Source organism: Pelmatolapia mariae, linkage group LG5 (assembly GCF_036321145.2).
Source record: "Pelmatolapia mariae isolate MD_Pm_ZW linkage group LG5, Pm_UMD_F_2, whole genome shotgun sequence".
Taxonomy (NCBI): domain Eukaryota; kingdom Metazoa; phylum Chordata; class Actinopteri; order Cichliformes; family Cichlidae; genus Pelmatolapia; species Pelmatolapia mariae.
In genome coordinates, this window is record NC_086231.1 from 117,254 (window position 1) to 138,019 (window position 20,766).

The 20,766-nt window shown below is 43.9% G+C and overlaps 1 protein-coding gene across 2 annotated transcripts in view; it reads right to left on the reverse strand.

Annotated features, from left to right (window-relative positions):
- Window positions 1–20,766, reverse strand: part of LOC134627308 (potassium voltage-gated channel subfamily KQT member 2) — a 38,662-nt gene that overhangs the window by 7,168 nt on the left and 10,728 nt on the right. Inside the window, exons 6-15 of one of the 2 annotated variants that reach the window (XM_063473265.1) lie at window positions 16,447–16,572; window positions 15,260–15,370; window positions 15,086–15,181; window positions 14,906–15,000; window positions 14,756–14,824; window positions 14,165–14,194; window positions 13,342–13,421; window positions 12,789–13,001; window positions 679–726; window positions 189–297 (exon numbers count right to left, since the gene is read on the reverse strand). In XM_063473265.1, the coding sequence (XP_063329335.1) occupies window positions 189–297; window positions 679–726; window positions 12,789–13,001; window positions 13,342–13,421; window positions 14,165–14,194; window positions 14,756–14,824; window positions 14,906–15,000; window positions 15,086–15,181; window positions 15,260–15,370; window positions 16,447–16,572 (977 nt within the window). The remainder of the gene's footprint in view (window positions 1–188; window positions 298–678; window positions 727–12,788; window positions 13,002–13,341; window positions 13,422–14,164; window positions 14,195–14,755; window positions 14,825–14,905; window positions 15,001–15,085; window positions 15,182–15,259; window positions 15,371–16,446; window positions 16,573–20,766) is intronic. The other variant, XM_063473266.1, reaches the window with a different exon arrangement.

Consider the following 20,766-nt stretch of genomic DNA (forward strand, 5'->3'; position numbering starts at 1 on the left):
TCTTACCCAACAGCTGATGGGGACCTTTGACCCTGGGGTGAGTAGAAATTGAAAAAAAAATACAAAAAAACAAATAAAAGTAATGTGAATAAAAAACATGATTCAGTGCAGAATAAACAGCAAATAAAGGGTGAGCAAAGCAATGAATGGTGGCAGAAAAACGAATATTTGCAGGAAACTGTTCGTACCAGATGGCTCTAATGGTAACCTTTAACGCTGGGGTCAGGTCCTGAGGGACAAACTCACAGTGGCAGCTCTTGTTGTCATCAGCCATGTCTTCTCCAGGAAGGCTGGCCTCTAAAACAGCAACAAACAGAATGGATGTAATTGACCACACACACACGGGACTGCAGAACCTGAGGGACCCAACATGTCATTACAACCAGAGACCTCAAACTAGTTCACATGATGTCTGGACAACAAAAAGAAAACAACTAAAACAAAACTAAAATGTTGTCACAAACATGACCTGCAGGTGGCGATACAGCCCCTCACGTCATAATGCCCAACAAGACGCCACTGCATGTAAACAAAGTAGGAAATGTGACTTGCTTTTATCCTGCTGAAACGCTCATGGTAACCAAAGCTCTGCACACAGACTGAAACCCCATGTCCCTGTTTACCTCTGCCCTGATGGCCTCCCTCTGTGTATTCTGGTGTGTTTGAGTGTGTGCTGACCTGGGGAGCTCTTCTGTCTGAACTCTTCGTCCTGCATCTCTATCAGCACTACAGGAGGAAGAGGAGAGAGGAAACACCTTCATCACAGAAGATCACACTCATCACAGTCACCCAGAAAACCAAACAATTACCAAATTTTATACCTGCAAGTGTTAGCCTAGCTTAGCACACACCAAATGTGCTGCCCTAGCTTAGCACACACCAAATGTGCTGCCCTAGCTTAGCACACACCGAATGTGCTACCCTAGCTTAGCACACACAGAATGTGCTACCCCAGCTTAGCACACACAGAATGTGCTATCCTAGCTTAGCACACACAGAATGTGTTAGCCTAGCTTAGCACACAGAATGTGTTAGCCTAGCTTAGCACACACAGAATGTGTTAGATTAGCTTAGCACACAGAATGTGTTAGCCTAGCTTAGCACACACAGAATGTGCTAGCCTAGCTTAGCACACACAGAATGTGCTAGCCTAGCTCAGTGTGACTGGAAGACGAGGAACGCTGTGATCTGAAATGGATGCAGAGCTTAAACTTGACAGTCAGGTTGTAAGATCTAGCTTTTTTTAACTTGAGGCACTTCATCTAAAATAGACCCTATTTTATCAAGGCACCTTTTTTAGACGGTAATCCATGCCTTTGCTCCATCGAGGCTGGATTACTGTAACGCACTTTATTGTGGGGTTAGTGATGCGTCTATCAGGCGTCTGCAGGTTGTGCCTAATCCTAACCCTGCAGTGCGACGTTTAACTGGCACATAAAAATCTGAGCACATTTTTAATTAACTCCACTGACAACCTGTGCATTTCAGGATCCTTTATAAATCTCTTAATGGCCTGACTGCCCCCCTCCCCCGAACTACTACAGCCATATACACCTGCCCGCTCCCCTAGGTCTGCCAATCAGCAGCTCGTTAAGGTACCAAAGACTAAGTATAAATTTAAAGGTGGCCGTGGTTGTGCTGTAGCTGCTCCAAAATTGTGGAATGACCTACCCTCGCACGTTAGGCAGGCCTCTTCTCTTTCTGACTTTAAGACTCTTCTAAAAACACTTTTTTTTTTTATTTCAAATTGCTTTATAAAGGTGGTATGGTAAATGGACACAACAATGGACTATGGGAAGCACTTCGGCTCCCTTAAGGCTAAAACAGAGAGAATGAGGAGGAGCTTCTTCCCTCAGGTATCTGGTCCCTCAACCAGGTGTAGGACTGGACTCTCTCTCATTCCTGTACATCAGCAGCTGTTTATTCCACTGCACACGGTTTATTTGCACACTTTTATAACTTCTTAAATTTGTTTATCTGCACATTCTATTTGTGTTTATTTATAATTTTTTACCTTCAATTTTACTGTAAATTTTTACATTTTAAACGTGTATATTATGCAAATTTCTGGCTGGTTAGGTTTTATGTTTAGTTTTTTATGGTCAGGCATTGCACAGCAACAATCATTTCACTGCATGTCGTACTGAGTATGATTGTGTATGTGATAAATAAAATTTGAACGTGTAAATATTAGAAGCAGAGGGAAGTTTATTTGAAGAGCAGAACCAGAGGGATTCCACGAGCTTTTCTATAACGCTGGAAACAGAGGGTTTACGTGAACTTTACATGAACGCCATGAACTTGAATGCTATAAGTCTGATATCTCAGATTACAGTTCCTGAAACATCCAATAGCTAACTGCTCATTAAAGGGACGTCCACACAGGAAGAGGCTGCACAGCCAACCGGAGAATATAAATATCAAAAGCATTCAGGTAAACGATGACACGTGAAATGACTTAGCACTTTGAGGTGGGCGGGTCCTTTCGTTAACCTCCTAAGGCCCGAACTCTTTCATGGCAGCATTTTTAATTTCTCTTTGCTATTTGGGCTGATTGGGACCTGATGAATGTAAAAACAAAGAATTACGCGATTTTTTTTTTTTTACCTGATTTTTGTTTCTGAGAAACATGAGATCGACATAAGAGGATATTCGTTTCAAATTTAGATCGAGCAGTGGCAGGATAATGTCCTCGTAAGTTGATATCAGGCACTTGTAGAGCAACATTTATTATTTTGGTCTAGACGACCCAAAATGTGATGTCCACATATGTGGACGCCAGGTCCTAGGAGGTTAAACTGATCTCAGCTTTGAGGACCGAGAGGAACCACTGACACAGAAGAAGGTGGAAGTCCACCAGAGGATTATCCGACTGTCAGCTACAAATGCATCCACTGTGGGCAAGGTTTAAGAGTCTGCTCTAAATGCTGATATAAAAACCATTGAAACTGTAGCCAGAACCAGTTAAACCAGTCAGAATCATTCACACACCAAGACTCCACTGACGCTCAGACGATGAGCGTGGATCAGTCACACCTCCAGTTTCCTCTCACAACCTTCTCCTCTTCCCTCGTTCTTTGTTTTTCCCCTCTCTCATTTGTCCTGCATGTGTGACAGTGACCTCAGGTGATGTCTAATGAAAACAAAGAGCTGGGTTCCTCTTCCATTTTTGTAGAACAAATTCTTAATTTGAAACAAACGTTCGTCCCACAGCAGTGTGGAAATGGCTCCGGCCACGCTCACATCCACTGTGAAGCCTTGGACATTTGCACCTGTGCCACTGTAGTGTTGTGAGCCCACACATGAGAGATGGCGCCATACTACTTTTTATGTCCGATACCGATATCATAAATTTGGATCTGCCGATACCGATATGAATCCGATACAGTCGATTTTATAATCAATAAAACTGTTTTTTTAATGTCTCGCTGCATTTTGTACAAGTTCATACTCACGTTTTAAAAAACAAAACAAGCTATTCTGTTACACTGCATGCAAAAAATACACCACACCCCAAATATTTCACAGTTCAGCAATACTGATCTTTGTATTTACACTTTTAGCAGAACTTTAAATCTAAGTATTTAAAGTCAAATTCAAAAATAATTTAAAATGCAATTTTATGCAGATTTCAAAAACTCTTTGTTCTGAAAAAAGTGCAATATCAGCACAAAATAATCTTTATATTCAACAACTAAAAAAGTGGAGCCTTTTATACTTAAAGCTGAACATAAACAGACATCCAGAGTGGAAAGCAGTGCAAATAAATGCAAACACTTCATGACACTCACCTTTGATCAGGATGGATGTCAGTGTGAGCCGTTTCTATCACATTTAACCTGAGGCTGAATTTTGTGTCATATATATAAACACATATTTTTCGTAGTTTTTTTTCTGAACCATGAAACTGTTTGGCCACGTGTCGTCCCTGCGTCGGGAGCACACACTGGGCTCTCCAAATCACGCACAAACAGGATCCCACATTCCTGATTTTTAGTTCACAAACACTTCTTATAATGACTAACTACTCCTGAAACGTTGGAGGGTTTTATACAGTAAAGTCACAGGATAAAAATAATTATCAGTAATTTGTTAAAATAATAATTTTCTGTTGTAACCCTCAAACTGAATGGTAATGTAACGACACACATTTTTCACTTTTTCACAAAACTAAAACACACTACTTCCACATCTAATGTCTTTAATGGAGTCGGACTAAACTGGATCCGCACTCCGTGCCGGCGAATGCTCGCGGCATGGGGGCAGCGGGTTTCTCCCCGATATCCAATCCAGTAATTTAGGTCAGGATCGGATCAATACCGGTGCTGTATATCGGATCGGTCCGTTCCAGAAGAGTTTGTTCACCCTGAGTCGTCATCACTGGAGCTCAGATTCCTAATTTCACCTTTGATTTTAATCTGATGATCGAACTCTGACCGGACAGATCGGAGAAAGTTTCCTGATGGAGGTGAGACAGCAGCAGACTCTGGATCAGTTTGAGTCTGTGAGATTATTAGTAGAAACATATGTTACTTTATGCCTGTAGTCAAGATAGCTGATTTATGTTAACAGCTGTAGGACATATATTATCTTTTAGTTTAGACTGTGTGCTGTGTGAGTAGTCAAGTTCCCATCATACATTTGGGTTAGAAGAATATAATCATTACGTAGTTCATTAGATAAGTGTGCACCACTCTGTATCCTTGATCTGCTGTGAATGTGTTACACTGTTTCTTGACATATTATACTGCTGAATCATGAAGAGAATGTTGTGTGCAGGAGACCTTGTGCCTATTTCAGGAGAGACAGACTACATTCCATACCCCCACCTTCCTTAGAGAATGAAGACAGGGAGCCGAGGTCATAACTTAGGCGCCGTAAGAGAGAAAACATGTGAATGTTTAGGCTTTTACAAATAGGTGGGGGCCACTATGGGCTATAAAAGGCTGAGTAACCCGTCACCATTTTGAGACATGCTGTGACCCTCTTCAGGCATCTCTCCCCATCATGATGGTTCTTATGCTCATAAGTGTTGAATTGTATGAAAATAAAGTATTATTGATTGAGCATGTATACACCGAGTATTGTCCCTCCTTCAGCCCAAAGATTAAAACAACTGGGAGTTTTTAACAACTTGGTGCCCGGTGACCCGGATCTTTGGTGTGCTGAGGAGGTGCAGATTTGGCCTTTGGTGAGATCGTGGGGCGAGGCGAACAGAGGGCCGGCCTAAATAGAAAGGTAAGCACAGCCTGTTGTATTATAAATACCAAATGTGCATATTGGGCTTTCCAAATTAATCTGTTCGCTGAGTTACACGTATTTTCACATTAAATTTGTCGGTGTCTGGTTTTTGGCGCAAGATACTAACAACATAAGTTGAGGCTGAATTCCAGTGTGTAATAAACTGCTTCTAGCAAGATACTAATAACATACTACGTTGAGTCTAGTTGCAGCTAAACTGCTTCTAGCAAGATACTAATTACATACTACGTTGAGTCTAGTTGCAGCCCACTTTACCTTCCACATTTAACTTAGTCTAAGACTGGCTTCTGTAGCAATAGATATTAGAACTTTTCGTTGATGCGGCCATAACTCCAGTACATTGAATAGAGGTTTTGAAGTTGGTTTATGGTGTCGGATATAAGCCCTCGTTGATGCGGTCATGAAATTAGTATAAGATTCAGGTTAAGCAGATGCTGGCTTATGGTGTCGGTTAAGCGCCAGCTACGCAGGATGCGTAACGCGTCCGTAGGTTTTGGTTTATGATACGGCGTGTTCTGGTGATGCGGTCATAAGTGCAGTAGTGAGGGGTAGCTGGTTTCAGCACATTGAATAGAGGTTAGACGGTGGTTTGTGGTGTCGGTTAAGCCTCGAGGGCTGCGGTCATAGAATTATAAGTAAAATACTTACTTCACCCCGATTAAAGGTAACGCAGACCTGGTTTATGGTGTCGGTTTTGAGCATCGGGGACGTATGCATCACTTTTGTGTTATGATGCGATTTTGCCCCGTTGTGGCGGTCATAAGCGCAGTGAAAGGGGTACTTGGTGTATGGTGCGGTGGTGCTTCGGAATAGTTCTAACAGTTGAGCTTAAGAGGTTTCTGTGTAAATTTCCGCTGGTGAAAAGCGCTCTCTGTGTGTCTTACTGCTGGTGAAACGTGCTGTGTGTGTAAGGCGCGCTCTGGGTGCAGCTCTGTGTGTCAGGCGCGCTCTGGGTGTGTTTCTGTGTGTGTGCAGCGTGAACACAGTAACAGTGACGGTTGATGTGTGATTAGGAGGCCACTAGCGCGAAGAAGATGCTTTAAGATCTAAGGTTGACGCCTAGTGTACCTGTGGAAATTAATTTTGTTCATGGTGTGGCGACCCTCCTGTCGGTGGACGCACAGGCCGGTCCAGCGTCGTCTGGGTGCCGAGGTGGCGACTTGGGAACTGAGGACTCCCGCATAGCTACAGAATAACACTGGAACGGCCGTGTAATCACGGGTTCACATTTATTCTGGAATAGAACAAGAAAATGCTTTGACATCTAAGGTTGAGTTCTATAGTAGTCAAAAAAAAAGAAAACCGAGGTTAGAGTCCTCATTTCTTAAAATCGAGGTTAGAGTCCTCGTTATAGTGACGTTTCAGTGGTTAAAATTGTTGTGTGCCTGTCCCCTGATAACGTGAAATTAAATAAAGAGGGAATTTGGAGCCACATAGAGATAGACGGGCATAATTGGGTGTACTACTCTGTGGTGTAATAAAAATAAAAATTAAAAAAAGGAGAGAGAGAGATAGTAAGAGGTGTGTAGTGGAGAATTATTGAGGAGTAGAGAAAGGAATGTGTTGGGAGACAGGCGTGCAGTTGGCGCTGTCAAGGTGGGCGTGTTGCCTGCTTATTTGTTTAACAGTGATGAAAATGATATTAAATAAATCTCTTAGTGTGTTAATACAGGAAGCTACGGACCTGGACCAACTGCCCCCACAAGTACAGCGGCCGAAGCAAAATTATAGTAATGGGAACCACACCCAGCAAGAATCAGCAGCTGTGAAACAGACAGCAGCGAGGAGAGAATTAGGGGAGAAGTTTTAACACATAAAATTTGGGGCCAACAGACTTGTGGAGGTTGGGAAAGCGTCCGGAGCATCACAACAAAAGGTGAAACAAAAATACACAAGCAGAGAAATATGAGAGAAAGGCTCCTTTTAAGGTAACGCCTAGTTTGAGAAAGAGTTAAAATTAACCTGCCTGCCTACAAATGCACACACATGCAATGAAGAAACAGCTTACACTCATGAACATGTGAAGATTTTCTAGCAAGGATAAAGCAGCAAAAATTAACATACACCTATTGTTAAATGATGAAGTTCATCCAATACTAACAAATATACCCTCTGGGTTGCAGGACAACCATTTAACTTCAAAGAAAAAGAAAATAAAGAGACTGGTATGACCAACCAGTGATGAAACAACAAATTTGGTGGTTAAGAGTCAAATTATGAGATGTTTTCTGCTGATTGAACAACACAAGTGATTACTGATGGAAAGAACATTCTCTTTTGTGAATTTAAAAATTTGAACATGTGCATGTTGTCCTGTCAACTTGGTGGGTTATGAGTTGATTATATCGTAAGAAAGAGAAAAAAAAGGGGGAGAGAAGGCTGACACAGGGCCTGGCCCGGTGTTTCTCCCCTCTCTTTGTATCACAGCCAACACAACATCATTTTCCTGTTCGTACACTTCTGTTTGTTTTTGTTTTGTTTTGTTTTTTGTTTTTTTTTTGTTTTTTCTCTTTATGTTTAATTACAGGCTGCTTTGCCGGCCCTGAAAGCCGAAGCTGACCTGGACTCCTGCTCTCCCCTCTACGTGACCCTGACCAAACGCTGCAACAGCTGGACCCACAACAACAACCTGAAAAATGTCAACAGTGCTGCAGAAAAGCGATCTCATGCAGCAGAGACGGAGAGCACTAAACCTAAGGCCCGTTTCACTACACGGGGGAAAATTCTCCGACAGCTTCAGCTGACAGAGCTGTGACGAGACGCCCGCCAAGCCCGAATGAAAAGTAAGGCTGAGCAAAAGAATGCTGACCTTAACAACTCTGCATTCACACTGTGCAGGACAGTGATGGACCAACACAGCAGCAAAAAGGGCGTGACCGAGACAGGAGGAGCAACTGAGGTCAGAAGGCACCTCAGAATGGACAAAAAACACAGAAGAAGAAGATGCAGGTTTCACCTACGGTGAGCATGGACATTGGAGAAAGGACTGCCCCAATTGGGGTCAGAACCAGGATGGACAGAACTTTGAGCAGCAGCAGCAGCAGCAGCAATGGTCGCAAACAGACTGAAAAGGAGGAGGGCAGGACCCCAGGGCACGCTTCAGGCCGTGGTTTACCCAAGACACCAGAACAGGAAAGTGATGAACACACACACACAAACACACACATCTACATACATTAACTCAGAATGAAGAGAAATACACACATGAACAGATGTGCACTCGGTGATTGAGTGAGAAATGACACACACACACACACATACACACACACACACAAGCACAAATCAAAATGCTGATTCAATTCACTGAAAAGTGATCCATACACATACACATACACATGAACACGCTTGTGCAACAAAGAGTGATGCGCACACACACACACGCTGATGCAATGAAGAATGCTTTGCTAACAAATGCTTAAGCTGATATGCAAAATGCTGCACACAAACATCCCAATATATAATTTTTATAAGAAGCCATTGATTACTTAAAATGTGTTTTATGTCACCCACAGAGCATTTATATAGATTCAAGGAATAAGGTCTAAAACGGTTTGGTTATGAAAACAATGTCTGTGCGTGATGTCTGTTTATGGCTCAAGGCCTTGACTGAATTCTTTGCTGTGCTTCACACAGCCTGGTGAGGAACAGTGGCACAGAGTGAAAATGATGAATTAATAGTGTAAGTTTTAGGTCGAAGTACCGCATTTTCTGTGATTGAAATTTAATTCAAGGAGGAACAAAAGGTGCTATGGTACCTGAGGTTCTCATTCCTACACAATATTGTCCCGGCAGGAAGTAAAACCTTCCTGTGAATTTCTGGTTGAATTTTTGGTTTTGCTTAGCGCTAGCTTGATTTTATCAGTGAGCTTTGGCTTGTGTTCTTTCTCTAAGCGAGAGAGGGATGATTTTATGTTTGGACATGTCTGCAACGGGCCCTAGTTTGTGTTATTTTATTAGTATTTTGTTGGTTATGTCTGTCTTCGTTTTTGTTACAGTGCACTGAGATAAGAACATCTGAGAGGTGTGATCCACTGGTGGTGATATTTTGATATTTTGTGAGTTCATGATTTAACAATCAGCTCTTTAATCCAGGCCTGAAAGATTGAAATTTAAAGCGCTATAAAATATTATTATTGTAAACAGTTGCAAAGTGTGTTTCTCCATGATTATAATGGGCTTTGGAGAAATTCACTAATATGGGACATTGATAATATGAGAAGTCCTGAGTCTAAAAGGATGGCAGCGAGTCAATCCAGTCCAAAAGACAAGGACTAGTTTCCTTTAAAATGATGACGTCATCTTGCTGGTGATGGAGGCTCGAATAGGTCTTGCATGAGACTCCATTATCAGCAACATCTGGTATGAATGTGTGTGAATGAATGCATGTGACTGGACTGTGATGGACTGACTTGATACTGAGACAAAGACTGCACGAACTTTAGGATTAGTAAATGCTGACAAAAAATTCACCCAGCCGGCAAGAGAGGGTGGATGTTTCGCTTTGTTTTGGTTTGTTTTTGCAGGAGCAGGAGGATAAGGGAGACTGGAGGAGGAGACGGTAGCTCCACATGAGAGTGTGGAACTGCAGATTTAACCCTTTGATTGCTAATTTTGAGTCACTGATGTTTGCATTAAGAAAACTGTGCTTTATTAGCTGTGTTTTGATTAAGGTATCATGTTATATTATTGGGAATGCCAAATGCTACAGTGGGGAGATCTTTTGGTATCACTCATGACTGGAATATGTTGCTATTCACCATAGCAGGCCACTGTAAAAAGTTAATTAAGGTTTATAAAGGAAAGTACCAAAACTTTAACAATATTTATGAATGTCTTGCCACATTCAAAATGAAATTCAAATTAAAAGATACCCTTAAACTCAGAGAATCAATATGAAATAAAACATGCAAATTTTGTAGAAAGTACATGACTGATAACTGTTCTGTCCTGAGCTTTTGTTTCCTATAGCTCCCACTTGACCACACCAACAGTTTTTACCACCAAAGGAGGTTAATTAAAAGTTTGACAACAAGCATAAAATTTTCCAAAACTTAGAGACAGAAAGGAGTTCTGAATAATCATAATTTGGCAAACCACTAGGATGGAGTTGGACATCCTCAGGGTGAAAGAGGGTTGGCTTGTTGTATGTACATTTTAATATGTTACAGCTCTGGATGGATCAGTTACCAGGGCATGGAAACATGACGGACTTTATTACATGAGGAGAAGGGAATTTTGTGGGATTGAAGATCCTCAGGGTGAGTGGTTGACTAAAGCATGCATATAATAATCATTTTGTGATTGAATGTTAATTGATTGATAATTGGCCACAGTTACAGCTGTGTTGACTTGTTGTGGACACAGTTTACTTCATGTTTAAGGATTCTAATTGACAGATTTAAAACAGTGACACTAAGAGATGCATTCGACAATGAGGGAAAAAACAGTGAGTAAAAAGGGAGTTTTCAAATGTGTAGTTCACATTAACACACAGATTTTGTTTCTAGGTAGTTCTGCGGATGCAGTCCCTGGGCAGAGCCAGGAGTTTAACAGATCTAACGTGAGAATTAAATTGATTGTATTCCCCAACACAGGATGACAAGGCTGGAGCAGCAGTACGCGAGAGAAGAATTTCTGATACTTCCTTTTCTAGCTCCGGTGAATTGACACATGGGAGTGTGTCAAAAAGGGGGGAGTGGAAGTTGAGTCTGAACATCAAACAATGGTTTTATGAACATTCTATGACTTTATTTGTGGGTTTAATAATTTAGGTATGGTAAAACTTAAGCTTATAATGTTAGAAAAATTGGTTAATTTGTTTTTGAATCACTGGAAGAACAATGGATAACAACATTAGATTATCAAGGCTAGGGAGAGAGGTGTTTTGGTTTTCTGTCTCTTACAGAGAGAGGAACAGACACCAGATGACGACACGGAGATATGAGGACCCTTCACAGCAGAGACAGACTTAGGGACTGCCGAGACAGCAACTGGGGTCAAGTGTCATGGCGTTTGGGCTCCTCGAGAAGATGGATCCCATAAAACACAGCAATAACCATGAAGGGGTTGGCCAAATCTAGGAACATCAGACCAACGAGGTTCGAGAGGCTCTTGGTAAAAAGGGGGACACGGCTGTGACCCCAAAATTACACAGATCTTTGTTTGAAATCGGGGCAGAATAATCCCCTGATCTGTGCAACGACTAAAGGGTGGTCTAACCCCAGAGGTCGAAGAAAGAAGCTGAGAATCACCCAACTGGAAGATACTGGTAGCTGCAGCAATAAAATAAAGGTTAAAAGCTCCTTAGACAGAGGTTCTAGTCTAAGTACATTTGAAAGGTATAAGGTGGCACCAAAATGGGGGTGGAAAACTGGAGCACCGAAATAAAGCTGTGGGAAAATTGGGGAGCGATGGGAGTGTCGTCTGTATTTTGTTGTTGTAATCATAGTTTTTCTTGCATCTGAACTGCTAAACGCAGAGGTCATTCCGCATATGGTCGACCCGTTAAAGGGGGACAGAGGGCCTCAGGACCAAGAAGAACTGGACCTTGTAACGATGGAGTGCATGTTGTAAGTGATCTCTCCAGTAAGGAGAGATCAAAGGGGGAATTGTGAGATTATTAGTAGAAACATATGTTACTTTATGCCTGTAGTCAAGATAGCTGATTTATGTTAACAGCTGTAGGACATATATTATCTTTTAGTTTAGACTGTGTGCTGTGTGAGTAGTCAAGTTCCCATCATACATTTGGGTTAGAAGAATATAATCATTACGTAGTTCATTAGATAAGTGTGCACCACTCTGTATCCTTGATCTGCTGTGAATGTGTTACACTGTTTCTTGACATATTATACTGCTGAATCATGAAGAGAATGTTGTGTGCAGGAGACCTTGTGCCTATTTCAGGAGAGACAGACTACATTCCATACCCCCACCTTCCTTAGAGAATGAAGACAGGGAGCCGAGGTCATAACTTAGGCGCCGTAAGAGAGAAAACATGTGAATGTTTAGGCTTTTACAAATAGGTGGGGGCCACTATGGGCTATAAAAGGCTGAGTAACCCGTCACCATTTTGAGACATGCTGTGACCCTCTTCAGGCATCTCTCCCCATCATGATGGTTCTTATGCTCATAAGTGTTGAATTGTATGAAAATAAAGTATTATTGATTGAGCATGTATACACCGAGTATTGTCCCTCCTTCAGCCCAAAGATTAAAACAACTGGGAGTTTTTAACAAGTCCAATAAAAACTGTCCTGCCACGCAGGTGAACCCTGATTCACTGATTCCTTCGGGTGGATTCGGTTCCAGGCTGACAAACACGATAATGCTGAAGTCTTCTAAATCAAACATTTGATCTCAAAATAACAGCAGTTTAGTGACTAATGCTTAAGTAAAGACAGACCACATCTTACAGAGTGTCCTGGTATGCAAACAGGACAAGCTGCTGACTTTTCTGAACATGTGATTTTCGTGCAGATTTTTGGGCGACTGGTATCGGCACTGCTCGGCTTGGCCGGTCTTACCTTCAGAGTTCTGACGGGATGCTGCTCCCCGGATCCTGAAGGCCTGCCTAGTTCTGCTGCGTTCCCCAAAGCTCCAGCTCTTTGGAACCTTGCTGGGACTCTCTTCCAAATTGGGCTCTATGCTGGGGGAACGCCGCAAGGCCTGGACTCCCCCAGGACCTCCAGGTACTCCAGGACCAATGCCAGGAGCAGGACCCATTCCAGGTGCAACTCCTGGGCGAACGGGAGGAACCAGGAAGGAAGGAAGGAAGACAGAGTGCTACTTCAGTTACGTTCTTTGCTTAAATGGCTCCTCCTGGATATGACTGCCAGTCCTTGATGTGCACAAACCAGTAACCACCAGCTCACAGGGGTGCAGTGGTTACCTATGTTGCCTCACAGCCTGAGGGTCCTGGGGTTCAACCCATCCTATGAAATAGGCTGACCCCCCCCTCCCAACGATCAGTGGATGGCGTGTTGTCTGACTCTATGTTTAAAGGCTCCTTTAGCGCGTAGCTGACATCAGTATCAGGATAACTCCCAGACCAAAAACATTAAAGAAATCAACACCCACCGTGCTGAGGAGAACCTTTGCCTTTGGTTCCTGAACTCCGAGGAGACGAGAAGACCCTCTCCTTTAGACTCACCTTCTGACTGTGGGAGGGAGGAGACAGACCAGGAGATTGTTAGTCACATCTGGAAAATGATCAGCTCTTAAATCCCTTTAGGTTATGGTCATATAATTACACAACTAACCAAACAGATAACATTCAACCCTCTGACACTTTAGTCTTCATAGGTGATAAAAACTAAGGAGCTTGGAAAGAAAACGACTGGAAGACGTTTCACGTCTCATTCAACAGTCTAATTCAGCTGTGAGACCTCACCCCGTCATGTTTGGTCTTACAGTGGTCTCACCCGAAACCTCTGGTGATAACGACCGACACCTTTTTTCACACCGTGGCTCATGAGATGAGGAACGTGATTAATAATGGGTCAACGAACCTCAACCAAGACACCTCTTGGATGAGGGGTGAAAGGTCATCACAAACATGTAAGAAGTCCAGGTCCTTTCTTTCCAAGCTCCTCATAGTACCATGACCTGATGGCTGAAAACCTACACAGACACACGGGTGTTAAACCTGGAAATATTTCTTTGTTCCCTGATTGCAGAGACTCAGAGGAACCATTTAAGACAAAATTAGGGTGATTGCTGCTGATGACTTAGACATCAGAGGGTTCACTTCTTGAACTTCACCAAAGGGAATATTCAAATAGAAGGATGTAAGGCAACATGGATCTAAAAGGCTTTATGTGACAGCTGAACGTTTCTAAAGCGATGATTGAATAAGATGTTGGGAAATCTGATGTGAGTCCTCGGAGAAGAGAACACGGACCTGGGAGAAGGTTCGGGCTGAACATCCTTCCTGCAGGGAGATAAAGATTGCCATTAATCACTGACTTTAAAGACGATTATTCATCAGATTATTAAAGATTATTATTGTTCTTCAGTTAAACACCAATGAGCCAAACAGTGACATGGTCAGCATGACATCACCCTTTGGTTTTGGATGTTCTGAATTCAATTCAGTTTATTTTTATTTATTTAGCTCCAAATCACAGCACCAGTTGCCTCAAAGCGCTTTGTATTGTAAGGTCAAGACTCTACAATCATACGACACCTATGAGCAAGCACTTTGGCGACAGTGGGAAGGAAAAACTCCCTTTTAACAGGAAGAAACCTCCAGCAGAACCAGGCTCAGGGAGGGGCGGGGCCATCTGCTGTGATTGGTTGGGGTGAGAGAAGGAAGACAGGATAAAGACATGCTGTGGAAGAGAGACAGAGATTAATAATAACTATTAAATGCAAAGTGGCTGTTAGTATTTTAGCTCCTGAAATGTTCTCAGGTGTTCTCAGGTTAGTTCGAGGAGGGTTTTTGGCTCACTGGTGCAGTTATGGCGCAGTCGTTGTGTGGAAACTTTCAGACCTGAATGAGAGTCCGGATTTGTTCTTGAGGTTCCTTAGTAAGTCCAACTGATTGAGAGGAGGGATCAGCCTGCAGACACAAATTTCACAATCACACAGTGTCAGAATCCCTGAGGAGGGATTGGCTGCAGGTGCACAGGTGCAGTCTTACCTATACATGGGGACAGACACTGTCCTCTCGTAATAATCCCAGGTAGATGTCAGATCGGTTCGGCTCAGATTTGTGGCGTAAACCCTCCAGGCCGCCTGTCGACACAGGAAGGAAGCAGCTGACTCCTAAAAGGTCTCAGGTGAGGGTGCCAGTGTAGATTCTCACAGAGCGTGGGCTCACCTGTATGAGTCCTGCTGCGGGGTTTCGTCTCTTCTCAAAGTGTTTCTGCCTGTGCTGCTCCTGAACCTTCAGAGCAAAGCCAGAACCCAGAATCCCCTGAAGAGAAACACAGACAGGTGAGCTGGCACGAACAGGTGTCTCAGGTAAACCCAGGGAGATAAAAGACTGACTCACAGCCGGCAGAGCAAAGAATGAAACTCCAATCAGAGTGAAGGTTGCAGCCAGCAGACGTCCATTCCAGGTGATGGGGAACTTGTCTCCATAACCGATGGTTGTCAAGGTGATCTGAGACACAAACAAACCGACTACATCGTCCCGTCACGGAGGAGGAAACACCAGTTGTTTCAGCTCAGGTGTACACACCTGCACTACACCTGTGCTGGATGTCCTGTGTGTACTGATTAGGTGAACGTGTTTTTTACTGCCATACTTTTAGTTCATGTATTTTGTTTTGCACTACGCATATTTTATATGTCATTCGGTCATTTATTGCGGAAATTCTCATGTAGGAACTATTGTACTGCATGTTGGTTCTGCTGGTTAGGGTTAGGGCAACTGAGTAAGGTGCACACCCATGTTGAAGCAGCAGAGGCCAATTTAAGTTGGAGGAAGTTCAAATGTTCTTAAAAGCATGTGTGACGTGCTCAGAGCGTGGGTCAGCCAGCGAGGTATGTTGCAGTGCAGCGGTCCCCAACCTTTTTTGCTCCACGGACGGTTTAATGTCAGACAATATTTTCACGGACCGGCCTGTAAGGTGTGGCGGATAAATACGACAAAATAAAACGATACAACCGAGACAAAAACGGTGGTATTTTGTAACAATAAACGTGAATTCACTGTGTAATTGTGTAACTTTATTAGCAGCATCCTCCTGAAATGCACCAACAACACTGAGAGTAACATCCTCCTCTCTGCCCCTTAATGCTCTCCGGTTGCTATGGTAACGCATAAATATTCCTTTGAAAATAAGACACACAACTACAACACAGGAAAGACCCAGGGAAACCGAGTTAACGATAAAAACCCTGAAAACCATAAATTTCACACCGAGCCTCGACTCTCACGGCCCGGTACCGGTCCGCGGCCCGGGGGTTGGGGACCGCTGCTGTAGATCATTTATGTCTCTGTTTCACCCGTCTTACTATTTCATTGAATTTTATGCTGTGTTTGAGTTCGACGGTGGCGTAGTTTGTGATCAAGGTGATGCTGTAACAACATCAATCCCGAGATTTTACAGCTCAGTAAAGCTGACCTCATGCTGTTTATACCTGCTGCTTTGCAGCTCAGATAACTAATCACAGGCAAACAGCACCTCACCTGATCTCAGGTGAGGTGTGGGTGTGTATGTGCATTCATCTTACCAGTCCCCACCAGAGGGCGTCAGCATATGTCTCAAACTGTTCATTATCTTCTTTTTCTGCCAGGTAAACGAGGAAACTTGCCAGAATGAGACACAAGAAGCCGATATACCAGGCTGTGATCAGCTCCTGCAGGGGGCGAGAGACTAGAGGGTAAAGTCAGGAAGGAGGAGAGCCCGGGAGGCATCCTGCTCATGTGCTGAAACGCTCAACTGGCTTCTAGTAGCACAGCAGCTCTACTTTAAGCTCCTCCACAGCTCGAGGTTCAGAATCTATGACACACTGAAAGTTAAGGATATTCCCTTAAGACTAATTTCCTCGTCCGTTAAGAGAAAAATAACGACTACACCTGTGAACTAGTCTAAAAGTAAGAAAAAAGTTTCGACTACATGACCTGACAGTTTATGACATCAAGGTTTGGAGGTGCCGGTCAGAGAGTGCACCCTGAATTTCTAAAGGTTTGTGGACTTGATGAATTTGAAGGGTGAGTCCTGCGTTTATGAGCTCTCCACCATGGATATGAAGCTGGTGCATGGTGACCTCTGCAGCACCAACTTGAATAGAATAAAACAGAATAGATCTTTATTGTCACTGTTACAAGAACAATAAAAGACAGTTTGGAATCTGTGCGTTAGCAGCCTGTAGATTTTTACATTGAAATTCCTTCAGAGAAACCAAAAAAGAGACTTAAAGATGTTCCTGCACAGATCTGTACAGTTATATACGCCATATAAAGGAGCAGCGTGAGGATCGGTGGTAGTGCACACAGGTAGAGACCAGAGGCAGGAATGTTGGTTCCATTATAATAAATATGGTGAAAATGTCCATAAATGTTAACAGCACAGTCGACGTTAAATCAGGGTGGAGGCAGGACATGGCAGGCTGGAGGTAGCTGGGCTCTGCTGGTTGGCAGTGCAGAGGTTTCACTGGAAGAAGGTTTCTGGATTGTTTTCCACAAACTTTTTCTCCGTACATATTGCAGTTGATTGTGTCGGTCCTTCTCCAGTTGTTGCGTCCCAGGCGGACAACTTCATCCCCAGATGTAACTAACCCAGATGCTCCTTAGTTGACTGGCTAGTTGAGGGTTAACGTTTTTCAAAATCACTTTAACAACATCACCTTCACTTATAGTTGGCTTCCAGCGTTTGCAGAGTGATTGATACATGTAGGCAAAGTCTCTGATGCTCTCAGCCTCTTTTTGGACTGTGCTCCGCACTCTCTCAGCCAGCTCATCCTCATAGTCTCCTGACAGGAACGCATTCTTTCCAGGTTTGGATTTTATGGGATCCCTTGAAGTTCCATGTAGAACATTATAGAGAGTAGCCATAAGCCCCTCGTCAGTGAGTGGGTTGAGGCCCAAGAAGTCTTCCCCCCTCTCTGGGTACTGAAGAGGATCAGACTCATCAGCTTCTCCTTGTTTCACCTCGGACGGTTAGTTGGTTACAACCTGGGTTGGCCAGCCACTCTTAGATGTTTCTCTCCAAATATGTCGTCTGAATAGGTCCAGGTGCCGGGACAGAGAGAAGGATCCTCCTTTATCGGTTAGATGACATCAGCTATGAGTTTTGTGGTTATTTGAGTGAACTGATCCTTTAAACTTCACTCGTTTGACAATCTGTGAGATTTGTGTTCATTTGTTCCATTTGAAAAACTGTTTTTTTGTGTGTTCAGTGTTCGTTTTTAGCTCCTCTTCCTGGTCGTGTTGGTTCTCCACAGTTTTTTAGGCCGTTCCAGAATATCCTGATCAGCAATATTTGATGACGTGAACAGATTCACTTCCTGTGTTCTTTAATCGATTTTCCAGGAGGAGAGTTGGACGAGTTTAAAGGAGCACCGAGCTCACTCAGTTCCATACCCCGCAGTGCATTATGGGAGGAGAGTTTGATTTGCTGATACCGTTTCCATTTCCAAGGGTGACCCAGCACTGGGAGCCATTTTTGTTTCTGTTGGGTTGTTTTAAATAAAGTTTTTTCTTTCTTTATTTAATGGGTTTATAATTCATGAATGAGTCCCATCTGAGGTGTCATTTTTCTATTTGTCAGTTTCTATAATGAAGGTTTAGCAGTCAGGTACAGCAAACCTCACAGAGGATGTAAACATGTAACAGAGCATGAAACAAACCACGGTTTCTCTCATAAAACTCAAACATATTCACACACTGAAAATACTCAGTCTTAAACCTAAATGTAATAAACTGAACATCGCAAAAACACAAATGATTCACTTCAATTATGTACCGAGCAAAGAAATTAAAGAAAGCTTTACAGCAGCTCTGCTCATTCCGAGTTTCTTTCTTTCTTATCTTTTCTTCTCGTAATTTTTCTATAACTAACGTATTAGTAATTAGACTCTGCAACCATGTTCTACCGTTTTGTGCTAGTTCTGGTCGTTTTTCTTAGTTTTTTTCTACTTTTTTCACCCGTGTGTGGGGACCCAGAGCAGGGATCCTTTGTTTACAGTAAGGATCAGCTGTTAGCGCTGCGTCCCACAGCAGTACTGCCGGCGGACAGACCTGACATTCCCAGCGAGCTGAGGAGGAAAAGACGGGGGTGTCGTGCTGGGAAGGAGCGCCGTCGCCCGAGAAGGAGACGTTACCGACCATCTCTTCCTTCTGTAATTATTGGAAATGTACGTTCTTTGCACAATAAATTGGATGAGCTCACGTCGCTAACCTGGTCACAGAGGGAGTACCGGCAATGTAGCATCATGATGCTAACGGAGTCGTGGCTAACACCGCTAACTCCGGACACGAGTGTGACACTACCGGGATTCCAGCTGCTGCGAGCGGACAGGACGAGAGAGAGCGGTAAGAGGAAAGGAGGGGGACTGGCAGTGTTTGTGAAACAGATGGTGTAACCCTGGGCACATCACTGTGAAAGAACAACTCTGCAGCAGAGACATTGAGCTGTTAGCCGTTAGCATGCGTCCGTACTACCTGCCCCGGGAATTCTCGCATGTTATCGCGATAACAGCGTATGTCCCCCCCTCGGCCAACGCGGATGCAGCCTGTGACACTCTCCACTCAGTGGTCAGCAGACTGCAAACACAATCTCCGAGAGCCCTCCTCATAATATCAGGGGACTTCAATCATGCCTCACTGGACTCCACACTGCCCACCTTCACCCAGTATGTGACCTGCCCAACCAGAGACAATAAAACACTGGACTTACTGTATGCCAATGCTGAAGAGGCATACAGTTCATCACCTCTCCCTCCCCTGGGCAGATCTGATCACAACCTGGTGCACCTTGTCCCTGTGTATGAGCCCTTAGTGCGCAGGGAGCCACCAGCCACCCGCACAGTACAGAGATGGTCGCAGGAGAGCGAGGAGGCTCTTAAGGATTGTTTTGAGTCGACTGTGTGGGAGGTGATCTGTGACGACCACGGAGAGGACATCGACAGCCTTACTACATGTATTACTGACTATATTAATTTCTGTGTGGATAACACCGTACCTACCAGGACTGTACGGTGTTTCTCCAACAACAAACCTTGGATTACCCCAGAAATTAAAGCCGTCCTCAAGCAGAAGAGGAGGGCCTTCAAATCCAAAGACAAAGAGGAGTTGAAAAGGGTGCAGAGAGAGTTGAGGGGACTGATAAGGAATGGGAAGGACAGCTACAGGCAGAAGATGGAGAACCAGCTTCAGCAAAATAACGTTGGTGAAGTCTGGAGAGGCCTCAGAACCATCTCAGGCCACAAAGATCAGAACTCTCTGCCTGGGAGGGATGTGAGGTGGGCAAATGAACTGAATCATTTCTTCAACAGATTTGATTCAGCCATGAGGCAGTCTCCAACATCGGCTGCAGACTCACCCACCCCCACTGCTGCTGTTCCACCTCTGACACCTCAGACACTTCACACCTCCTCTATTCACCCTGCTCACTCCTCCCCACCCCCAACAACAGCATCCAATACACAATCAACACAAGGCTCCAGCCTGTCTCTCTCAACCACCCAGGTTAGGAGGGAACTGAGGAGGATTAATGGCAAGAAGGCAGCGGGTCCAGATGGCATCAGCTCGAGGGTCGTCAGGTCCTGCGCGGACCAACTGTGTGGTGTGATGGAGCACCTCTTCAACCTGAGCCTGAGGCTGGGAAGAGTCCCACAGCTCTGGAAAACCTCCTGTGTTGTACCAGTGCCAAAGACTTCACACCCCAAGGACCTCAACAGCTACAGGCCGGTGGCTCTGACATCCCACCTGATGAAGACCCTGGAGCGGCTGGTCCTGGCTCAGCTTCGGCGCCTTGTGAGCTCATCACTGGACCCACTTCAGTTTGCCTACCAGCCTGGCATTGGAGCGGATGATGCCGTCATTCACCT